General features: G+C 35.6%; 2 protein-coding genes across 2 annotated transcripts; both read left to right on the top strand.

The window, feature by feature from the left end:
* Positions 1–12,312: 12,312 nt before the first annotated feature.
* Positions 12,313–14,287, top strand: LOC116110738 (15.7 kDa heat shock protein, peroxisomal-like). The gene is made up of 3 exons (XM_031396958.1): positions 12,313–12,398; positions 13,624–13,712; positions 13,816–14,287. The coding sequence occupies exons 1-3, from the start codon at positions 12,313–12,315 to the stop codon at positions 14,100–14,102; spliced, it is 462 nt and encodes a 153-aa protein (XP_031252818.1). The 3' UTR covers positions 14,103–14,287.
* A 5,540-nt stretch (positions 14,288–19,827) lies between these two features.
* Positions 19,828–23,104, top strand: LOC116110748 (probable inactive receptor kinase At5g16590). The gene is made up of 2 exons (XM_031396966.1): positions 19,828–21,212; positions 22,214–23,104. The coding sequence occupies exons 1-2, from the start codon at positions 19,943–19,945 to the stop codon at positions 22,891–22,893; spliced, it is 1,950 nt and encodes a 649-aa protein (XP_031252826.1). The 5' UTR covers positions 19,828–19,942; the 3' UTR covers positions 22,894–23,104.
* Positions 23,105–24,520: the final 1,416 nt, after the last annotated feature.

Here is a 24,520-nt window from a genome sequence, read left to right as displayed (position 1 = left end):
GGCCAGAAGCTGTCAATTGGAGTATTCATGTACTAAACAGAAGTCCCACCCTTGCAGTTCAAAATGTGACGCCGTAAGAAGCTTGGAGTGGACGTAAACCAACTGTCGAGCATTTCAAAATTTTTGGTTGTATAGCATATGCACATATTCCAGATCAAAAGAGAAGAAAACTTGATGAAAAAGGAGAAAAATGCATTTTTCTTGGTGTTAGTGAGCAGTCAAAAGCGTACAAATTGTACAATCCCATCACCAAGAAAATTGTCATAGTCGTGATGTATTTTTATGAAGAAAGATTCTGGAGTGGAAAGAAAACAATGTCAAGAACAATATTGGCAGACTTTGATGTAGAAAAAGAAAGGCAACAACCGTGAGAATGAAAACTGGTGGAAAACGAGCAACAACTATTGAAGAAGACCTTCCAAGCCCAGGAGTTAATAGTGCTGATGAACGACCTCAACGAGTTAAAAAAGACCAGCATGGATGACTGATTATGAGATACCTGGGAATGATCCATCTGAGACCCACTTACACATTTTGCTCTTTTTTCAGATTGATCCTGTAGCTTTCAAATGCTGTCAAAGAGTCGAAGTGGCGGCGGCTATGGATGCAGAAATAGCAGCCATTGAAAGAAACAACACTTGGAGTTGCAGAGCTTCCAAAAGGCAAAAGAGCATTGGTGTGAAGTGGGTATACAAGACGAAATTGAAGAAGAATGGAGAAATTGACAAGTACAAGGCACGCTTAGTCGCTAAGGGCTATAAAACAGAGTTCGGCATTGACACAAAGAAGTTTTCGCTCCAGTTGCAAGACATGACACAATCAGACTAGTGATTGCATTGGCGGCAAAAACTCTGGCCTATTTTCCAGTTGGATGTGAAATCAGCATTTTTACATGGCAACTTGGAAGAACAGGTATTATTGATCAACCTCCTGGTTATGTGAAGCTTGGAATGAAAATAAGGTTTATAAACTCAAAAAAGCTTGTATGGCTAAAACAAGCTCACGCGCTTGGTATAGTCGTATAGATGTTATTTTTCTAAAGAGGGATTTAACAAAGTCCATATGAGCATACACTTTTTACAAAGATGGAGATAGAGGAAAATTGCTCATTGTTTGTTATATGTGATGATCTTATTTTCACTGGAAATGATAGTGCCATGTTTGACAAATTTAAACATCTTGATGGTTGAATTTGATATGCTGATCTTGGGACAATGCATTATTTTTTGGGCATTGAAGTGGTGCAATCTGCAGCTGGAATTTTTTTGCCAAAGAAGTATGTGCAAGACATTTTGGACAGTTTCAAATGAAAAATTGCAACTTTGTTAGCACACCTACTGAAGTGTGTTTGAAGCTTGTTCGAGATCCTAAGGAAAGAAGATTGATAGCACTCTTTACAAGCAAATGTAAGGAGTTTTGATGTATTTAACAGCTACAGCCTGACAAATGCATGCTGTAGTCTTTTAGCAGATACATGGAATGCCCGAGGGAGATACATCTTTACTGCAAAAAGAATCTTTCGATACTTGCAAGGGACTGCTGGTTATGGTTGTTTTACAAGAAAGGAGAAACGTCAAATTTAATTGAATTCCGATAGTGATTATGTGGAGATCAAGATGATAGAAGAGCACTTCAGGTTATGTCTTTAGATAGGTTCAGGAGTTGTCTCATGGTCTTCAAAGAAACAACCAATTGTCACCTATCAACAACCGAAGCCGAGTTCGTTGCGCAACTTCATGTGCTTGCAGCTATTTGGTTGAGAAAAGTTCTGAAGAGCTCTATTAAGCAGCAAGGACCACCCAATTAATTGTACAGCAGTTCAGCAATTAAGCTCCAAGAATCCTGTTTTACATGGGCGAAGTAAACATATAGATGTGAAGTATCACTTCTTAAGAAATCTCACCAATGATGGAATCATTGATCTTAGCTTCTGAAAGTGAAGACCAAGTTGCTGTCTCTCAAAGTGCCTTTATTTCAAAGCTACGAAAATTGCTGGTGTACGCACTTTGGAATGACCAGCAAGAATATTTGTTATTATATTGTCTAAACTGACTGTTTGAAAATCTTCAGTTTAAGGGAAGAATGTTGAGTCACGTGAGTTTATTGATTAAGTCTCTTTGTTATTATAGTATTGTTTTCCAGTCCATTGGAGTCTGTTATTAGTGGATAATGCTTAAATTAAAGTTGAAGTCCTAGTCTTGGGCGCTTATGCAGGATTACGGCTGAGTTGTGGTAGATATTTTTAGGCATAAGCGTTTGCATTTAGCTTATAAATAGCAGTTTGCTTTTGAGTCATTGTATTTTTTGCAGCAAAGCAATAAATAATTCTTGTCTTTTGTGTCATTACTATTTGTCTCTTCTTTTTATTTTGTCAACAATTTGGTGGTGCATTTCCTGGAAGGTGATACATTCAATTTCAAGAATAAACTTTTAGGAAGATTTTGATTTTGTTTCCAAGTGAATTTGAATTCGAGTGTGATTTGGAGCTGGAAGTTATGTTACTGCAATCGAAGTCGGTCAAATTCCTGCTTTTCTACACACACAGAGTCTTACTTGTGTTTATTGATTTCTGTTCAAGTTCATGATGAATAATAATGCAAAAGCGTTTGCTTTAATTTTCTTTGTTAACTCCTGGCCAAGCAAGTACTAGTTGACTAGTTTATATATCAAAGACTATAAAACAATGATGCCATTATCTGAAACTAAAAAAACTTAATAAAAAATTCAAATAGAGTGCTTCAACACTAAAACTATCAAATTAAGTGTTGCTCACATGTTAATATCATATTCTGATATTATAATTGAAAATCAAAAAGATATTACACTTTCTGTATCTTGTTTCTCTCATTGCAATGAGATAGTCTATATTCTGCATGTGTGTTTACCTTTTCCTCAGCCGAGGTCTATTCGCTATGGCATTTATTAATTATAGTAACCCGATTGATCGGAATAAAAAAATTGGAATCTCACAGCTCACAAGATTTGGAATAGACTGTCAGTTTATATAATACAAATTTGGAAAAAGAGAAGAGAAACGTAAGGTCTATTCTGAATTGTCTCTTCCAATTCCCCTCAACTGAATCAATCTCAGAGACAGCTCTGACCACCTCCTCTTCCCCCCATCTCCAAACATCATCATCAGTAGAAATAATTGCAAACATGATGATCTTTAACTAAAATCTCTGTTTGCCTTCCAATCAAATCTTTGCTCAAATTCAAATCAGTATCCAAACACTGGTGTCCCTCATTACCAGTCCCAACTTCTCCCTCCGCACAAGCCTCTCCCCAACCATCACTGGCCTCTTTATCCGTCGCATTATAGTCCAGAATATAATTTTATCAATCTTGGTTCCTTTCTTCTCGCCCTCCCTTTAAATCTCTCGCTTTTGATAACATCTCGTCACGAATTCATATCCAACAATCTTGCGATGGTCTATTATTATGCAGTCGTATGCAAGAAAAATGCGCGTCACCAGACTATTTTGTTTACCATCCAACTACAAACATATACACTATGCTTCTTCCGCTTACCATTGACAAGGAGCATTGATCGTGGTGTTATCTTAGCATTTGATCCTTCAAAGTCACCTCATTACAAAGTCGTTTGTGTAAAAGATTGTTTTCTTTATGAAAGTGTTTTCAGATAGAGATTTATTCCTCCCAAACTGATACTTGGAGGCTATGTAATTCCGGTTTCATTTATCGGAATGGTCCATTTTTCATGGATGGTGTTTTCTGGAACAATGCCATTTACTGGTATAAATCTTGGAGTCCATCTATATTTTGACATGGATGAAGAGGAGTAAGAGAAATGCCAATGCCTCCATATTGGTGGGGATGAAAGAAGTGGTGCTAGTAGATGGGAGCATCTCGAAGCCATCTGCTTCTCATTGAGATTTATAACCTCCAATTCTCTATTAAAATCGAGAAAAGAGTGGATGCTCCAGGTGGTTGTAAAGTGTCAGGCGATCTTCATCCAGTTGTAGCGGCATTCCTAGATGGTTAGGAACTATCGCTACAGAGGGACTCGTCTGCATTACTATCTATTTTCGACATTATGTGTGTAAGGGAAGAAAAGATGAGGATTCATATTTGGTGTTACATTTACCTCAAAGGTAATATGTTACAATTTCAAGGATAACAGTTTCAGAAGATCATGATTTAACTCCAAGTGATTCTGAATTTCAAGGTAGATTTGAAATGGATTTGGACATGTAGATTTTGTCCGTGCTGCTGCTTATCAAGACACAGAGAGTCTTGCTTGCTGTTATAGCTGAAATAATACTGATCAATCAACACAAAAACAATCACACCCGAAACAAAAACACCACAAAATCAACACAAAAGACAAGCCACGATTTACCGTGGTTCACTTATCCTTTTATGGATAAGTACATCCACGTTGAGCTCAAAGAACGGTATGAGCTTGCTGCACTTCGATTACTAGAAACAGTCAAGATTACACAGATTCAACACTCACCAGATCTAACGATTACAACAGCAAACAGCTTACAAGTACTCTCTGAATATCCCTAACCCAAGAGAACACTACTCTACCTGAATGATTAAAACCCCTAATCACTCGACTGATTTACTCCAATCTGGAATGAAGAATCTCAACCCTAACACACGAGAAGAACATGCACAGAGAACCCTAACGACTGTCTATCACTCTGCCAAATCTGAATGAACATGCGCTTATATGGTTGACTTCATGATCGATCCTGGCCGTTAGATCTTGAGTGCTCCTGTGGTCTGAATTCGTCCAAGTAATATGCCTAAAACGACGTCGTATTAATGTTACTTAAACGACGCTGTTTCAGGCTTCCATATTTAACAATCTCCACCTTGGAAGCACTGGAAAACGACTCTTTGTGCAGCTTGCCTTGTCCCATTCTGTCATAGCCTTTATACTCAGATTACTTGATATAGCAGTCAAGCAGTACTTGAACTTAGCTGGAGTGATATTTTGGTGCCCATATCGGCTGGATTCTCTCTGTGGGTACCTTCTTCAGTTCAATGATTCCATTTGCAACTTGGTCCCTCACGAAGTGATAACGGACATCCACGTGTTGTTTTCTTTCGTGATACACTGGATTTTGCTTAGGTGGATCGCACTCTGATTGTCTGAGTACACTGTAACCTTTCCACCAATTAGTTTTACTTCTGTCAGAATTCCTTTAGCCATAAGGCTTCTTAACTGCATCAGTTACTGCAATGTACTCTGATTCTGTTGAAGACAGTGCTACAATAGGCTGCAACTGTGATTCCAGCTTATACAATTCCACCCAGTGTAAAGTAATATGCAGTTGTTGATTTTCTGGAATCCTTATCACCTGCAAAATCAGCATCTACAAAACCACCAGATCAAGTGCAGTATTTCTTTTACCAGACAATCCCAACATAAACAGTACGTTTATATACTTTAGCACCATTTTAGAGCAGTCATGTTCCATACCAGATTGGACATATACCTGCTTAACATGGAAATGGCAAAGCTAGGTCGGCCTAGTAATAATCATGGTATACATCAGTGACCCCACAATATTTGCATAAGGTACAGACTCCATTTTCAGCAGCTCTGTCTCAGTTTTGGGGCATTGAGACTACTAAGAATAATGACTGGTAAGGGCATGAGAACAGTTTGGCACCAGCCATGCCAAACTTTGTGACTAGTTTAAATAAACCTTTGTACCATTGCCTAGGGGACTGTTTTAACCATATAGGGATCTTTTAAAAGGCAAGCATGTTCAGGGATTTAGGTCAGTAACACCCATGGGTTGACCATATAGATTTTTTCTTCTAGTGTTCCATGAAGAAATGCAGTGGTGACATCCAACTGCATCGTTCTAAGTCTGATAAGCAACTACAGATAGCATTAACTAATTGTTTTGTATTTTACCACAGGGGAGAAGACTTCATTAAAGTTTATCCCTCCCTTTGGGTAAACCCCTTAGCACAAGTCTGGCTTTGTACCTAGGTGGGTCAGCTAGAAAATGCCCTCTTTAAGTTTAATAACAATACCATTGGGTCAGCTTCGATTACTAGGTTTTGGAACCAGTGTCCAGGTTTCATTTACCTTTAAAGATTGCATTTCCTCTCCATAACTGTTTTCCATTTGTCTATCCTTGGATTCCATGGCCTCTTGATAGTATCAGGTTCAGACCTAAGCACTTCAGTCCCTGCAAGTAGAGCAGTGTATATCAGTTCTGCATATGAATACCTTGAGGGTGGTTTTACCTTTCTTGGTTCTGTCTCTGGCCAATTGGTATTAGTCAGTTCATTTTGCTGTGGTTCTGGGAACTCTTCTACTTCCTCATCTTCAGCTTGGCAGGTTCCTCAGGTCTGCAATTTAGTTCAGGCTGCAGGTAGTTTGAGCTTGTGCTTGAGGTGGGTTTACTTGATAGGTTGTGTGCTCCACCTCAATCTGTGTGGTATTGCTTGTCTAGCAGCTTCTTCTGTGTTTGGTTGTTCCTTATCAGAGTTAGTGCCTTTGCATGGGAATACACCCTCATTAAACACAACATCCTTGCTTACTAAGATCCTGACCCCTGGTGACTCTCTGTCCCACAGCCTGTATCCCTTTGTGCCCTCAGGATATCCAAGGAACACACACCTGGTTGATCTTGGCTCCAGTTTTCCCCCCACTGTGTGAGCATATGCAGCACAGCCAAACACTCTTAGATGCCCTAGTTCTGGTCTTCTCCCAGACCATCTTTCTTCTGGACTGATAAGGCTTAGTGCTGTGGAAGGACTCCTATTTACTAAGTAGGCAATTGTGGAGAGTGCTTCTCCCCAGAAAGTTTTTGGTAGGCTTGAAGTGATCAAGAGGCATCTTACTTTGTCTAGCAGTGTTCTGTTCATCCTCTCAGCCACCACATTTTGCTGAGGGGTATTTCTCACTGTCCTATGCCTCAGAATCCCCTGTTCACTGTAGAATTTATCAAACTCCAGATTACAGAACTCAAGTCCATTGTCAGTCCTAAGGGCTTTCACCTTTCTGCCAGACTGGTTTTCAACAAGGGTTTTCCAGTCTTTAAACTTTGCTAAGGCTTGATCCTTTGACCTAAGTAAGAATACCCAGACCTTCCTGCTGTAGTCATCTACTATAGAGAGGAAGTAGTTGTTTCCACCATGAGATTTAACCTTTTCTGGCCCCCATAAATCAGAATGTAGGTAATCCAAACATTTGTTTGCTAGGTGAACTCCCTTAGGAAAACTATTTCTGTGCTGTTTACCAAGTACACAACTTTCACAGAATTCTAGACTTGTAACAGTGTCTTTCCCAAATTGTCCTAGCCTGTTCAGTACATCCATTCCCTTCTGACTCATATGACCTAATCTTAAGTGCCACCTTTCTGTTACTGATAAATTTTGAGACCCAAGTGTTGTGCTGTTGCAGTCAGAATAAAAACCACCACAAAGTACATATAGCCCATTTTTCTTTTCTCCTGTCAACACCATATTCTCATTTTTATATACATTCAACCACCCACTATTAGCCTTATAGCAACAGCCTGCTTCATCTAGGGTGCCCAATGATATGAGGTTTCTCTTTAAGTCAGGTATATATCTAACTTTGGTCAACCTTATTAGTTTTCCCCCATTTAACCTAAGGGTAATGCAGCCAATCCCCTTAACCCTACATGCTTGGTTGTTTCCCATGTACACAGTCTCATGATCAGACTCCTTAAAGTCTTGGAACCAACTCTTATTAGGGCTCATATGGAAAGTACAACCAGAATCTAACACCCATTCCTTTGCAGTGTCAGATATTGACACTGTTAGGACTTCTGGTTCATCCATTTGGTTACTAGTGGTGGCTAGGTTGCTCTCTGTGTTACCTAGTTTCTGTTTTCTCTTCCAATCAAAACAATTTTTCTTTAGGTGGCCTGTCTTATTACAGTAGTAACATTTCCTGGTTTCTGTTTTTGCNTGGCAGACTTTGATGTAGAAAAAGAAAGGCAACAACCCGTGGAGAATGAACAACTGGTGGAAAACGAGCAACAACTAATTGAAGAAGACCTTCCAAGCCCAACTGGAGTTAATAGTGCTGATGAACGACCTCAACGAGTTAAAAAAGACCAGCATGGATGATTGATTATGAGATACCTGGGAATGATCCATCTGAAGACCCACTTACACATTTTGCTCTTTTTTCAGATTGTGATCCTGTAGCTTTCAAAGATGCTGTCAAAGAGTCGAAGTGGCGGCAGGCTATGGATGCAGAAATAGCAGCCATTGAAAGAAACAACACTTGGGAGTTGCCAGAGCTTCCAAAATGGCAAAAGAGCATTGGTGTGAAGTGGGTATACAAGACGAAATTGAAGAAGAATGGAGAAATTGACAAGTACAAGGCACGCTTAGTCGCTAAGGGCTATAAACAAGAGTTCGGCATTGACTACAAAGAAGTTTTCGCTCCAGTTGCAAGACATGACACAATCAGACTAGTAATTGCATTGGCGGCACAAAACTCATGGCCTATTTTCCAGTTGGATGTGAAATCAGCATTTTTACATGGCAACTTGGAAGAACAGGTATTTATTGATCAACCTCCTGGTTATGTGAAGCTTGGAACTGAAAATAAGGTTTATAAACTCAAAAAAGCATTGTATAGGCTAAAACAAGTGCCACGCGCTTGGTATAGTCGTATAGATGCTTATTTTTCTAAAGAGGGATTTAACAAATGTCCATATGAGCATACATTTTTTACAAAGACTGGAGATAGAGGAAAATTGCTCATTGTTTGCTTATATGTTGATGATCTTATTTTCACTGGAAATGATAGTGCCATGTTTGACAAATTTAAACAATCTATGATGGTTGAATTTGATATGTCTGATCTTGGGACAATGCATTATTTTTTGGGCATTGAAGTGGTGCAATCTGCAGCTGGAATTTTTATTTGCCAAAAGAAGTATGTGCAAGACATTTTGGACAAGTTTCAAATGAAAAATTGCAACTTTGTTAGCACACCTACTGAAGTTGGTTTGAAGCTTGTTCGAGATCCTAAAGGAAAGAAGATTGATAGCACTCTTTACAAGCAAATTGTAGGGAGTTTGATGTATTTAACAGCTACGAGACCTGACATAATGCATGCTGTAAGTCTTATTAGCAGATACATGGAATGCCCGAGGGAGATACATCTTTTAGCTGCAAAAAGAATCTTTCGATACTTGCAAGGGACTGCTGGTTATGGGTTGTTTTACAAGAAAGGAGAAACGTCAAATTTAATTGGATAAGTCTTATTAGCAGATACATGGAATGCCTGAGGGAGATACATCTTTTAACTGCAAAAAGAATCTTTCGATACTTGCAAGGGACTGCTGGTTATGGGTTGTTTTACAAGAAAGGAGAAACGTCAAATTTAATTGAATTTACGGATAGTGATTATGCTGGAGATCAAGATGATAGAAAGAGCACTTCAGGTTATGTCTTTATGATAGGTTCAGGAGTTGTCTCATGGTCTTCAAAGAAACAACCAATTGTCACACTATCAACAACCGAAGCCGAGTTCGTTGCTGCAACTTCATGTGCTTGTCTATTTGGTTGAGAAAAGTTCTTGAAGAGCTCTATTTCAAGCAGCAAGGACCAACCCAAATTAATTGTCACAGCAGTTCAGCAATTAAGCTCTCCAAGAATCCTGTTTTACATGGGCGAAGTAAACATATAGATGTGAAGTATCACTTCTTAAGAAATCTCACCAATGATGGAATCATTGATCTTAGCTTCTGTAGAAGTGAAGACCAAGTTGCTGATATATTCACTAAACCTCTCAAAGTGCCTTTATTTCAGAAGCTACGAAAATTGCTCGGTGTACGCACTTTGGAATGACCAGTTTCAGGAATAATTTTTGTTATTAATATTGTCTAAACTGACTGTTTGAAAATCTTTCAGTTTAAGGGAAAGAATGTTGAGTCACGTGAGTTTATTTGATTAAGTCTCTTTGTTATTTATGAGTATTGTTTTGTCCGAGTCCATTGGAGTCTGTTATTAGTGGGATAATGCTTAAATTGATAATGTTGCAAGTCCTAGTCTTTGGGCGCTTATGCAGGAGTTACTGGCTGAGCTAGTGGTTAGATAATTTTTAGGCATATAGCCGTTTGGCATTTAGCTCCATAAATAGAGCAGTTTGCTTTTGAGTCATTGTATTTTTTTTTTGCAGCAAAGCAATAAATAATTCTTGTCTTTTGTGTCATTCACTATTTGTCTCTTTCTTTTTATTTTGTCAACAAAACCTCCTTATACTTCATGAAATTCTCCCAGTGATTCTCACCATTTTCCAATTAAACTCATCATCAGAAATTCTGATCTTTTGTTTGACACTCAGGTACTGATGCCGCATATTCTGGACTTTGATGGAGACGTCACGCCAGGACCACTTGAAGGGGAAGGTGATGGGGTCTTGAAGATGGTGAGTAGAATTAACGTGGTCTGCAATGGGGCGAAATTTCTCCTCTCGGGTCTTGTGTTTGGAAAGTGTACCGGTGTTGAGGAGATCGGAGTAGTTTGACAAAAGGGTCTGTTCTTCTAGCTCCGACCATTTCTTTCGCTTCATTTTTGGGGTTATGAGATGGGTTTTAGTTGCAGAAGAGAGAGGATTGAAGAGACTGAGAAAGTGAAGCGATTTTGGTGATGGGTTTGTCTGAATTGTTTCAAGTAGAAGACGATGTCGAAGACTTTTTGACTCACCGGATAACAGAGTTCACTGTTGTCAATTTATTATTATTAAAATTTTTAAAAATAAAATAAATTGATTTAGATAGTTGTTTCTCGGTAAATTTCTTATACGTTATGATAAACTTAATTTAGAGCTAGATTGAGATTGTCGGAGCTTTGAGTTTAATCAAATTTTTTTTTCCAATTTTGAAAATAATCAGCTCATCTCCTTCATGTATGCCAGCGCAATGTAAGAAATACTGCTACATATGTGACATTCTTGATGCTTCTCTATCAAAGTAAACATCTAAGCACCCATGTGGCAATTACTAAAAATCAAAGATTTATCAAACTAAAAGATGCTACCATACATTAAGAAGTTAAAAACTAACACAAACAATAAGGAAGTTTAGGAAAAAGAGCAATAAGCCATGATCAGGCTATATCATTACTTAAACGTCTTGATAATGTATATATTTACATAATCAGAAAAAGGGAAACATATTGCAAAACCTTCGGACTGATTATTCGAGTAAATGGATTTCCAAGAGTTGAAAGCATTCCACTGGTTTTATTATATGCAGCATCAGCAAACCTTAAGGGAAACTGCTGCAACTTCGAATCCCAATCTGCAAATCATCATAAACTTATCGTATTTCTTCATACAGTTGCTTCAATACCGAGGAAAGAATCAGCAATTATCAAACACAAACGATAGGTTTTGAAAAATATATCATCGAGTTATCTTTTTCCACAAAAATTACACAACCTAAATCAACATATAAAAACCACCCTTTCTATTATTATTATTATTTTTTTTTTTTTCATTTAACTTCTCGACATAAAATGTTTTAGACTTTCAACATATACTAATAACGTTATATATAATATTATCAAATATAAAACTCATGAAAATTGCGATATATTTACCAGAACCAACAGTCCAACTCGAATAGATCCCTTGATTTGATAAAGAAAGGGTTTTTAAAACTTTTATTACAAAATTTAGTAATTATGTACTGTTAAGTTAAAAATAATTATTTTAATGTTAATAACTGATATTGTTATTTATATATTATATTTCTTTAATATTTAACTGATGATGGATTTGAAGTAAGAGTGGGCAGAGCTATTTAGCCCATATATGAATACGTTTTTATAGTCTAGTTTAATCCTACTTAGAATATCTCTAATAGTGCTCTTTATTTTAAATATAATTTAATAGGCTCATTAAATTGAAAACGCTCTTTATTTTCAAGAAAAATACTTAATATAAGAGATAATTAATAAATAAAATACATAAAAAATTAATTAAAATTATGATAGAAAGTGAAATTTGACTCTTTAGATATGGAGAGTCAAACTCGCTCTTTAATTTATATTTAAATAATAAAGTTGTTAGACTCTTGTTTTTATAAATAGACTCTTTATAATAAAAAGTTCGGATCATATAAAAAATCCTTTGGAGATGCACTTTTACATCATCCCATGTACCTTTCATTTGATAAAATTAAATAAAGAGTAAGGTATGAAGATTACCTCTCAGCAGCTTCTAGAGAACAAGGCGATGGAGAAGAGCACGAAGATGAAGACAGCGATGGAGATGGAGAAGAGCGATGAAGATGAAGAGAGGAGATGGAGAAGAGCGCGAAGATGAAGAAAGCGATGGAGATGGAGATGGAGAAGAGCGATGAAGATGAAGAGAGTGATAGAGATGGAGAAGAACAGTGCCAAAAATGGTGATGGAGAAAGAGCGCGAAAGAGAAAGCATGGAAAAGAAGATTGATACATTTGGATTAAAATATTCACTGATGACGTGGCAAGTAATGATGTAGTAGATGACATGGCATTGCCACATCACCTGCCACATCACTTTGTAAAGTCTCTTTGTATATGCCTTTGTAAGAGTAGTGTTATTACCATATTATTTTCTTATTTTACTCTTTAATTTATGAACTGCCATCAAAGTTCAGATAATTTGTACCTTTTGTGATTAAGGGGAAATAAAACCTTTTTGGTTTAGGCATCACATTTTTTGTTCAAACATTGACATTAAAAGGAATGCCTCGTCAATTAACAAAAGGTACATGGCAGTATGGCACCAGCTTCAACTCATTCAATATGGACACTGATCCTAATGAAAAATCAACCATAAACCCATGACTACTTAGTTATTGGAGGCACAACCGTAACTGCTCATGGAGACACCACACATCACAACCAACTTTTTTAGGACATGAAGCTGAATCTAAGGGTCCCAAAAGCTATTCTCACCTTCATTTACAAAACAAATGGAGGCAAATCCAAGACCCCATTAGCTTCAATAATTTGGAGTTGTGTTTTCAAACTCAAACCGGTCCATGACTCAATCAAGCAACCGGGTCATATCTAACAAAAACACCACTAATAAATACTTATTAGTCTCTGTAGTTTTAAAATCTAACAAAAGCACCCTTGATCTGGGTAAAAACACGATTGCCGGCATCGACTTAATGCCTCATGACTCCTAAACTTAATGCATAAGCCAAAAACAAAAAACTCATAATCAATTGCATGTGCTTTTATAGGAGTTCTTAGGCATGGGTGCCTAGCTTGTGCCTCAAGTTTAGGAGTCATGAGACAATCTTAAAAGGCATTTTGATTAGGCCCCTAGAACATCTTACTTTTATGGGCTGAGTTCTTTTATTCTTGGGCTTTGCCTTTAGGCTTTTTTTTTTTTTTTTTTGACCAAATATTTAAAAAAAACAGTATAAAATTATGAATATCTTCTCCAAAGTACTGGAAAACAACTAGAAACAGAGGATAAGACGCAACGAAGATTCTGCGGATCAAAGACGACTCTTGCAACCAACTTATAAATAAAACTAGAACCCAATCTCTTCAACTCCACGATCAAACACTTATAATTCTGAATCAATTCACAGTCCAATGGCTGACTTTTTTCCATTTCGTCGTTTCTCTGAGCCCTCCTGTCTTCCGTGAATGGTCAGGATCATCCGCCCTCATGATTGCTGAATCTCCAAATGCCCACATCTTCAAAATCAACGTCCCAGGTAATCTCTCCTATTTTCCATACGCATGATTTTATAAATGGGTTTTGTGTTGAATTTAGGTGGAATTTATTTGATTGAACATTTTTGTTTGATTGATCAATAGGATTGAGCAGAGAGAACATAAAGGTGCAAATAGAAGATGGGAACGTAATGCGGATAACAGGAGAGGCAAGTAAAGAGGAGCAAAATGGGAAAGACACGGTTTGGCATGTAGCTGAAAGAGGAACAGGAAAAGGAGAATTTTCTCGAGAAATTGAATTGCCGGAAAATGTGAAGTTGGATCAGATCAAGGCCCATGTGGAAAATGGTGTTCTCACTGTTGTCGTTCCAAAAGATGCAAGCCCAAAGCCCAATAAAGTTAGGAATATAAACATTACTAGCAAGCTCTAGGATTTAAGCTCTTGAAAATGGCCATGGATTAAGAATAACAACAGTTCTTCGTGTAGTATGTGTTGTAATGAAAAATAAATCTCACTCAAACTAGTGCACGTATCTATCTGAGTATAATTATTAAATTTTAATATTATAAATATGTCGTGAAGATGAGGTTTTGTAAAGCATTACGTATTCGAAGACTATAATTATTAAGTTGAATTTATTACTTGGAAAAAAGAGTTATGTTCACATTATTTAATCAACTTATGCTTTTATCATCTATCATCTCATTGAAAAACACAGTCAGTAAGAATTATTGGTAGAGTAATCTAAGTGATTAGGTTTTTATGTTTGGATATAAGTCCAAAACTCTGATATATATGAATAATTTATAAAGATCAAGTAAAATTAGAGTAATAGTAAAATCTAGTGGGTAATGGCAATGTTTTAAAACCCAATCGGTTCAATCAAGACCTGGGGCCTTCATCGGGTTGAGTTATCAATTTTTCTATTTATTGAAAACCCTAAAAATTGGGATTATGATCAGCGAACAATTAAATGTTGAGATGTTGAGAGTTTGAAGAGGAAATGTCTGTGAGTACAATGGTGACGACGAAGGTGATTTCTAGTGAGTGAATTGATCGGAAATCGAAAAAAACCTGTGATGGCAATAGTCGTTACTGGTGATTGGCGAGGCGAATGAGGGTGGAGTGAGATGGGTTTTGGTCAAGAGATTAAGGGGAGTATTTTCGTGGTGATGTGGAGGGTTGTTGATGCTGCCAGTGGTGAGATATGGCCTGAGTTGTCGACATTGACAGTGGTAAGATCTGGTCGAAATCGAACTGATTTTGGTTAGATCTTAAGTAGATTTTTTGGGGAATAGTTTAAATGATGATTGGGATTACATTTGGTGTGTCACCGCTGCCAACTAATCTACTATCGATTTGTATTTGGGATGTGTTTGCTAAATTTTAAACATGTAAGAACTTAAAAAATTTTCAAGAGTGTATTTGCTGCATTTTAGACGTTTGGACACCCGGTTTGAGCCCCCAGGTTGGTTATTAAAACATTGGGTAATGGGGTATTTAAGTGCTACATGAAAATTTTGAATTATAGTTGTGATAAAAAGTGTGAAAAATATTATAATAACTCTATCTAATCCTAGTACACACAAAAAAGGGGTTCTGACTTAATAAGCCAACATCGTTTTCCCGCAATTCCATTTTGAAATTGTCGAAAGCGTTATTAATTTTTAACTTGTTTAACTCTTGTAAAACACCATTATATAGATATTTTTACATTACTATATCTAAGAAAATACTCCATCCTTTTCACTCAGAATATCATCATTATTACTAGTTCTCACGTTTTAATTAAGAATACTAATAATCTGCTTCATATATTTAACTTATAAAACTTCACAAATGGACGAGTTTTAATTAAAATATGTATTCCCTGTCCTCAGATCTCGCGTATAAATAATTTATTATCAATCAATAATTATGATTCCTATTAATTATTGTTTGTTACCCCGGCCACATGCTATTATTTTTAAACTTAAAAAAATCATATTAAAATTTCAAGTTTTTTTGTTTTAATTGAATATAATAAGATCTCGGAATCAACACAACGAGGAGGCAATAATCAAAAACAATTTCCAGCTAATTTAAAAAGGTTGTTGGGAAGTTCGTTATCTTTCACCTAAACCCACAATTTGAATTATTTTCTTTTCCTTTAATTAAGTTTGTTGTTAACTTCAAAATCTTTAATCAATTCATTCTTCAAAGTGTAATCTAATGATTGCATTGTTAAGAAAACTAATACCTCAAGTCATTTAATTAATTTTCAATAATTTAAATAATCAAAGTTTTAATTAGTTAATTAAGAAAAAAGGACCCACTAATTAATCCTTACGATATGTAGTTGGTGTTGTGATTTATGATTACATAGTTGTACCAATTGATTGATGTACTTAATTCTTTTTTTTTAAATTATTACTATATTGTAACGCGAATTCGGTAGAAACAATAAGCTACCAACAAGGTTAAATAATTAAATATAATAAGTATAATATATTAATAATCTGGGGTTAAACTTTACAAGGACAGCAGTTTGTCAATAACAATATTTACAATGAAAAATAACTAAATTATGGATCAAGTATCATATGAGATCACTTACTGCTTAATAAATAAATTTAATACTTATGCACACAAGTGAGATTTTTCAATGTAAATTGCGTGATTGCGTGTATGATTTAACTCTCCATGCAATATTTTTTATTATTTACTGCTACAAAAAGATAATATAGTTTTAAGGTGACCGACGATCGATGAAAAATCAGGTGTCAAAACGAAAAGAGTTTTGTAAAGAGGATATCAGATGGTTCAAATGATAGTGATAGAGAGAATTTTTGCCATCGGAATCGGCCAGAATAGGCTTTGGATAGTAACGGAATATTAACTTTGGGTGAGAAAGTGGTATTTTGAAACTTTTGGATGGAAAATTTAACGGAAAACCTTGGGTGGGAAAAAGTTGTTTACTCAAAAACTAACTATTATTGGAAAAACATTAAGTGATGCTATCTCAGCGGCCCCTCACCATTTATTTTATTACACATTTTATCCTTTTTAAGATGACTAACTCAGACAAATTAAAATAATAATTATAATCAATGTAAGATCCCTAATTTCCATTATAAATTATAAAACCTTATTTTAAATCAATATTTATCAATGTCTCTTTTCTTATTTTTACTTCAACTTGTTTTTCTTTTTTTTCCTTTTTTTTTTATTGATAAAACAAAACAAAAAAAATGTGTTATTATCTTTTTGAATGATGTAAATATTTCTTAAATTGTTTCGCAATTTCAACAATTATGTTAAACTTTTCCCAAATCACATAAAATATTGATTGAAAAAGAATTTTTGATTATTAAAAAAAAAAAAAGACAAATTCAACAATATTCCATTTTATAATTAAATTAGTTACAATATTTTAAATTTAATATAAAAACAAGTTCTCATGAGACCAAAAAAAAAAGTGATTGTTATCCAAATCTATATTAAATAAAGGTTTAATAAAATATAACATAAATAATTAAAATTAAAATATCAATAAGAAGGGTACTTTAGAAATGTATGGGGTTTATTTATATATTTAGATGATTTTAAAAAATTCAATGGGTTTTTATAAAAGTGGGTTTTAATTAAGATAAAATGTGAAGGGCAAATAACATCTCTCTTATATTTTAAGTTGATTTAATGTATGATTTTTTTTTTTTTTAAATCTTGACCATTAATGACATGAATAAAAATAAAAATTTAGCCAAATTTTTTATTATGAAAATTATAAAATTTTCCTTTTGACAACTTATTGATATGAGATTTTAAGAAAATTTTAGAATATATATATATAAAAGAGAATGAGCATATATATTTAGAAAAATGTTATCCTAACAAGGATAATAAAGAGGATTACAAAGTGATGTCAGAAAGAACAAAAAAACAAAAAAAGAATGAAAAAAGAGAGAGAGAGACAAAAATCATAAAGATCAAGAGTAGTAATTACCTTTGTATGCCTTCTTTGAATTCATATATTTAATGGCGAGCCTATGTTTTAAAGGATAATTAATGTTGAAAAAATTGTGCTTATAAAGAGAGGGTGACATTAATATGACAATGAGAGCAATGAAGGGTATTATTATCATTAAATTTTAACAGCAAAATTGACAGTTGATTAGTCTAAACAATAAAAGCATAAATAGGAATTAATTATTGAGGATATATTGTGGTGGTCCCACCTGGAACTTGCATAACCGATCGGTCCTAAAGTGAGATGGACGGTGGAGAAAGTACAAAGAAAAAAATAAAGCTGACTTGTAACATTATACAAAAAGAACCCCAAAGGCCAAATTGCCTTCATTTTACGATTTAGTGCAGGAACATATGATGAGGGCGCCTGCACGCAAGAAGTTCTCAGTAATCAATAAATGAGTTTAAATAAAGAGAACGTGGGCGTATATTTATTTATACGGACAATAAGAGGACCCACGAAAAATGAAGGCGTTGAAGCATTGATGGATGAGGACCCAGCCATACAGATTACAGAACATTCAGCCAACTGGATGTTGCCACGTCAAATCGCCGATTTCTTGTCTGTCCTGAATAAAAACCAAATCAAAAAGTTTTGTCCTCCTCATGAGTTATGTCTTCCGGCATGGGATAAAAATCCGATAGCGGTGTTTATAATAATAAGAATTGAGCTTGACTTTGTTCAACAGCTAAAATTTGCTTGCAAATCTTTTATAAGGGCTTGTTCCAAGTTGTAAGACGAATCCATTAATTATACAAATGCAATAACAATCTTATTTATTACAAATAAATCTTTGGAATAAATGTAGGAGGAGCATTGTTTATTTAAATCCAATATGAAATACTAAAAAGGGTTCTACAATATTAGGATAAAATCTTGACATTGATATTACATTATTTACAATAATTGTTGACCACGCTTCAAACTTATACTTCATTTTATCTTTTTTTTTTTTTTTGACATAATGGTGACCTTTAAGCACTCAATGATATTCATAACTAATACTTTTGAAATTACAAACAAATCCCTTAAAAATATAAAACATACATTATAAAGATTAAAAAAAAAAAAAATCAAAGTAATTAATAGTTTTTAGAAGTTGATAAGACGTTTGTGATTTAATGAATGCTAAGGGAACAGATGAACAATTGGTTAGTTGGTCAACTCATAATTGAATAGTTTGTAATTGAGCAAACGGGGGAGCAGTAATTAAACAGGCGAGATCCATTACGAACTATTACGTAGGGATTGTGAGATTGAGTTGTAAGTGTAATATTATTTAGATGAAATAGGTATATCGAATTTCACAAGAAAGGTATTTGAAATTCTAATATAGATATGAAAAATTCATGTATTGAGTGATGAAGTATTCAGAAATGTTATTCTTAGTGGCGAAGTATTTACACTTGGAGATGGGCATAGATTGAACGTAAAAGTGGTGTGAAAGACACAAGAATAAAAGACAACTAAGCAAAAGGACTAGTCGGTAATTAAATATTCCATACAGACCTTCTGTACAACTTTCAATAGTCAAAGTTTTCAATGCTGGAAAAAAGAAAGAAAGATCGAAAAGTTAATTATATAATTAAATATAATGATTTCATACTGGATTATAGGTAACCTACTAACTAATAATTCATAATTAAAATTGAATTGCAATGCCGCTCACTATTGTGTTTCGACTTGTTGCTGTTGCTGTTGTCACTTGTATTTAGGCGTACCATTTTGGCATACAATCAGTTTTGACTTGGTCCGTCCCAGCCGGTTGATGGATGTAACTTATATCATATCGTATCAGTTTTGATCTATTAATATGTGATTATTATTCTGATTTTCTGGATTTTTATTACTATTCTTTCTCTGTTAATTTACAAATACACGATCCGGAAAGACAAATTTACCCTCCCGCTCCGAGAAACAAGCGCACCTGCACTGCCTTAATTATCACGCCTAACTGCTGTATCACTGCCCAATGAACTAGAACCACAACTGTACAAAGCCAACTCAACAACTGAACAAGCTGAACCTTCCTTTCTTCTTATTTTATTATTATTGTTTTAAAAATACACACACCCCAGCTTCAACAACGTTAACCACATCTCTCTCTCTCTCTCTCTCTCTGTCTCCTTCACTTCCTGACCTGAAACACACACACATGAAATTTTCATCCTTTTCTCTTTCTGTTTCATCACCTTCCTTCTTTATCCCTTCCATATAACGTTTTATATTTACTCTTAAGGTTTCATTCGTAAAGGAAAACAATGAAACCTGATGAACAATGGCTTTTCCTAGTGTTTACCGTTTTCTCTTTAGCTTTCTTCTCGATTGTGGACTCAGATCTCGCCTCCGACAGGGTGGCTTTAGTCGCTCTACGTTCAGCCGTAGGCGGCCGTTCGCTTCTCTGGAACCTTTCTGGCTCTCCATGCAATTGGGTTGGAGTGTTTTGTACTCAAGACCGAGTCACTGAGTTGCGTCTTCCCGGTATGGGGCTATCCGGGCAGCTCCCCGTCGCCATTGGGAACCTGTCTCAGCTTCAGAGTTTGTCTCTTCGTTACAACGCCTTGCACGGGTCGGTCCCGGCTGATCTTGCTCAGCTTTCGAATCTTCGCAACTTGTACTTGCAAGGGAACATGTTTTCCGGTGAAATTCCGGAGTTCTTGTTCACTTTACAGAACTTGATTCGGTTGAATTTAGCGGATAATAATTTCACTGGTACGATCTCTCCCAATTTTAATAACTTGACGAGATTAAGGACTCTTTATTTGGAGGATAATAACTTAACTGGGTCAATCCCGGAACTGGATTTGCCTCCTCTTCAACAATTCAATGTTTCGAATAATAACTTAAATGGGTCGATCCCAAAACGGTTTGCAAAAATGGATATAAGTGCGTTTCAGGGAAATACACTTTGTGGGAAACCGTTGGTGTCTTGTAATGGTACTGAGAGTGATAATGGATTGTCCGGTGGAGCGATTGCTGGGATTGTTATTGGATCGGTGATTGGATTTTTGATAATTTTAGCTTTATTGATATGTTTGTGTAGAAGAAAGAAGAGTGATAATAAGACAACAAGTTCAAAAGATATAGCACCAGCTAGTGCAACGGTAAAGCAAACTGAGATTGAAATTCCCCGGGAAAAGACATCAGTGAGTAGTGAGAATACGAGTACTGATTTGTCTGGGGCCGTGAAGGCCGAGGCGAAGAGTAGCGGGGATAAGAATTTGGTGTTCTTTGGGAAGGGGGCGAAGGTTTTTGATTTGGAGGATTTGTTGCGGGCATCAGCTGAGGTGTTGGGGAAAGGCACATTTGGGACAGCTTATAAGGCCACTTTGGAAATGGGGCTGGTGGTTGCTGTGAAGAGATTGAAGGATGTGACGGTGACGGAGAAGGAATTTCGCGAGAAGATGGAGGTGGTGGGGGCAATGGATCATGAGAATTTGGTTCCATTAAGGGCCTATTACTTTAGCAGGGATGAAAAGCTTCTTGTGTATGATTACTTGCCTGTGGGAAGCTTATCTGCACTTTTACATGGTAATCACCTTTTCTCTCTTTGCTTTCCTCTTTTTGTATTATGTTTTGCCTTTTGGTTTTTTTTGTTATGATTGCATTTTCTTTCACTTTAGGCCATGTTGATTCATGGAGTGTTATTATATCTTCATTGTGCCTTTTTTTCAATCTTTCCCTGGTAATACCTTCTAGTTTTCTATTATAGCAGTACTTCATGTGGGCCTGCCGGTCTGCTAACATTAATTTTCTGTGAATACACGATCTAATTTAGTTTTTCCTATTGTTTGCTTTCATTGATTGATATATAAACCTACCAATCGCGTGATAGTGTATAATATACCTGTGTTGATGGCAATTTTTCAGAAAGAAAAGGGAAATTGCATCAACAACTAATTACTATGTTTTTTTGTCATCTGGAATTGAAGTTTTAGTTCTGTTTTTTTTTTTCTTTTTGTTATGTGTGCCAATAATTGGTCTCAGATTAAGGAAATTTGAAGAATCTCTGGTGCCAAACCTTTTTGTTTGTCATAACTTCATTTGTATTTCACTCCCAAAGAGAAGGCTACTCAAAATTCTAAGTTAAATGCAATCCTAAGTTTGATCTGCCATCAACTAAATTTGTAAATCTTCTTAGTTGCATTTTCCTTTTTCTTGTCTCATCTTATTTGTACCAGACCTCTATAATGAGAGTTTGTGCTTTTGTGAGTATTTGTATGTTTAAGGGGCTTGCTCCTTTTTTCCTGCCGTTCACAGAGCGGCAACTGATCTCAGAACCTATTTTTTACGTCTATGGCTCACAAATCTTCAGTTTTCTAGGGGTGACTAGGTTTCAAGGTTCAAATCAATACTATGTATTAGGCAGATTGAGACTCCAGTATATTTATGAGTTTCAATATTTTCTATTTCTTTGGTGGTCTATATTTCTCTGAATAGAAATGAGCTTCATTGTTATGGTTCATGTTCTAAGTGAGACAAATTTATGATTTTACTCTCTTTTTATATCTTTTAATTTTATCTTTTAACAGGAAACAGAGGTGGTGGTAGGACTCCATTGAATTGGGAAACCAGGTCCAACATTGCCCTTGGAGCTGCTCGAGCTATTTCGTACATCCATACTCATGGTCCAGCGATCTCCCATGGAAATATCAAGTCATCTAATATCCTCTTATCTAAATCCTACGAAGCCCGTGTCTCTGACTTTGGGCTTGCTCATCTTGCAAGCCCCTCCTCTACTCCCAACCGAATTGATGGCTATCGTGCTCCAGAGGTGACTGATGCTCGCAAGGTATCCCAAAAAGCAGATGTCTACAGCTTTGGTGTATTGCTACTGGAATTGCTTACTGGGAAGGCACCTACCCAAGCCCTCTTGAACGAGGAAGGAGTGGACCTCCCGAGATGGGTTCAATCTATTGTTAAAGAGGAGTGGACTTCTGAGGTGTTTGATCTCGAGCTTCTCAGGTACCAGAATGTGGAGGAGGATATGGTTCAGCTTTTACAGCTTGCCATTAATTGCACCGTTCAATATCCAGATAAACGTCCTTCAATGACCGAGGTGACAGGCCAGATTGAGGAGATATGCCATTCTAGCTTGCAACCCGAGCCAGACTCAGACCGTGGTTTAATCCATGATTTGGAAGATGGGTCGTCCCAGCAGGCTTACTCACTGGATTCTGGTGCACCGCCACCTTCAGTAAAGGACGTCTGAAGAAGATGAGCAGAATCTTTCTTTGTTGGCCCCATTTTTATTATTCATAGTCTAGTGCATTAATTGTTTTTTAATTCTTGGTTCATCCTCTTCAAACTGATGAACCTTTTGTTTTTTTTCTTTTTTTTTTCCCCCTTATTCTTTGTCATAGCGGCATTTTTCTTTTACCTAGCCAGTAATTACTTCCGATTTGTATGCGCTAGGGGGACTCTGAATACTATTATTTTACTTGGCTGTGTGAAAGTGTGAATAATTTTCCATTTGGTACATGTTCTTCTGTATTTTAATATCTTTCCTTCTCAATTACTCTTGTTCTTGATGTGACTTCAATGTGTTGATTTGAACTGTTTGTATTGGTTGAATTAACATGTACCTTTCTGAGTCTTGCTTTCACATTGTCAGAATCTGTACCAGTGTTTCGGAATCGTTTTGTTTCTTGAAGCAAACAACTTCTTAATGTGACATAAATGAAAATGAAAACTCAGTTTCTCAAATTTAAAAGAGTTTTAATGTTTTCTTGTTCACATCACTTATTACAGTAATATCGTGATTTATTTGATTTTTTGTACTTTTATCTGTGTTTAATTATCCTGAGATTAGTTAAAGTACACTTTCAGTAACCAAAAAAAAAACAAAAAAAAAAAGGTGAAGAATCCGTGTTGAGTAACCAGTCAGTCAAAGTAGTCATTTTGAATGGTCTCCAGTTAAATAAACTTCATAATTTCTCCTAATACAAATCCATAATCTTCATATAATTACTTGCAGTCTTCATCTAATTAATTCTTGAATATTGTTCATGCATGAACTTTCTTTTTTTCTTTCCCCTTGACAAGCTCTTATTAGACCAAGTAAAAGTTGCTTCTTTTTTCTTTGGTCATTTCGGTGTTGCTTGAGATCCACCCTTGATTTGTTGAAACTGAGTTATAACTTATCAGTCGCTTTGTATAGAATATTGGTGATTAGCATTTACTTATTCTATAAATATAATTAATATGGTTATTAAAAGTAAGGCCTTGGTGGGGTATTCATTTAAAAATTCTTGAGGCTTGCCATTTAAGGTCAAACCCAGTTGGATGTGAGTCACTCTCCTTTTTCGGTACAACAAATTCAATGCTTATAAATTATCAAAGGGTTAGGTAATATGTCATTGTATTTGTATCACACAATGGAAAAGCACTTCTTCTTAACAATTCCAACAAATCTAAGCATAATAACAACCAAAGTGTCGAGCTCTTGTCACTTGTTGACACAAATTTAAACTAAGAATTACAACCCATCAATTTTAATCAGTTGAACTAAGATTATAATTAACATTATTGAATAATGAAGACGTTTTATTGGGATTATTTTAATAAAAGTCAAATTAGGGTTTTTGTTTCTATCAGCGAAATCGAAAGATAAATTATATGAAATGTTTTCAATGTTGTTATCCTCAAGGCCAAATGAAATAGGTTATTGAGGAATTTAGCCCCTCTTTGTTATACTATTCTAGATCATTATTCTATTGTCTTATCTAATTTGAAAATTAATTGAATTCAGATAAGATTTTTTGTATAAAAATGAAAAGAGGGTGTGATTTGTTTTCAAATTATCTAACTATATTTAACTGAAAACATTTTTCTTTCTT

Source organism: Pistacia vera, unplaced genomic scaffold (assembly GCF_008641045.1).
Source record: "Pistacia vera cultivar Batoury unplaced genomic scaffold, PisVer_v2 Contig612, whole genome shotgun sequence".
Taxonomy (NCBI): domain Eukaryota; kingdom Viridiplantae; phylum Streptophyta; class Magnoliopsida; order Sapindales; family Anacardiaceae; genus Pistacia; species Pistacia vera.
This window is presented reverse-complemented; position numbering and strand designations above follow the sequence as displayed.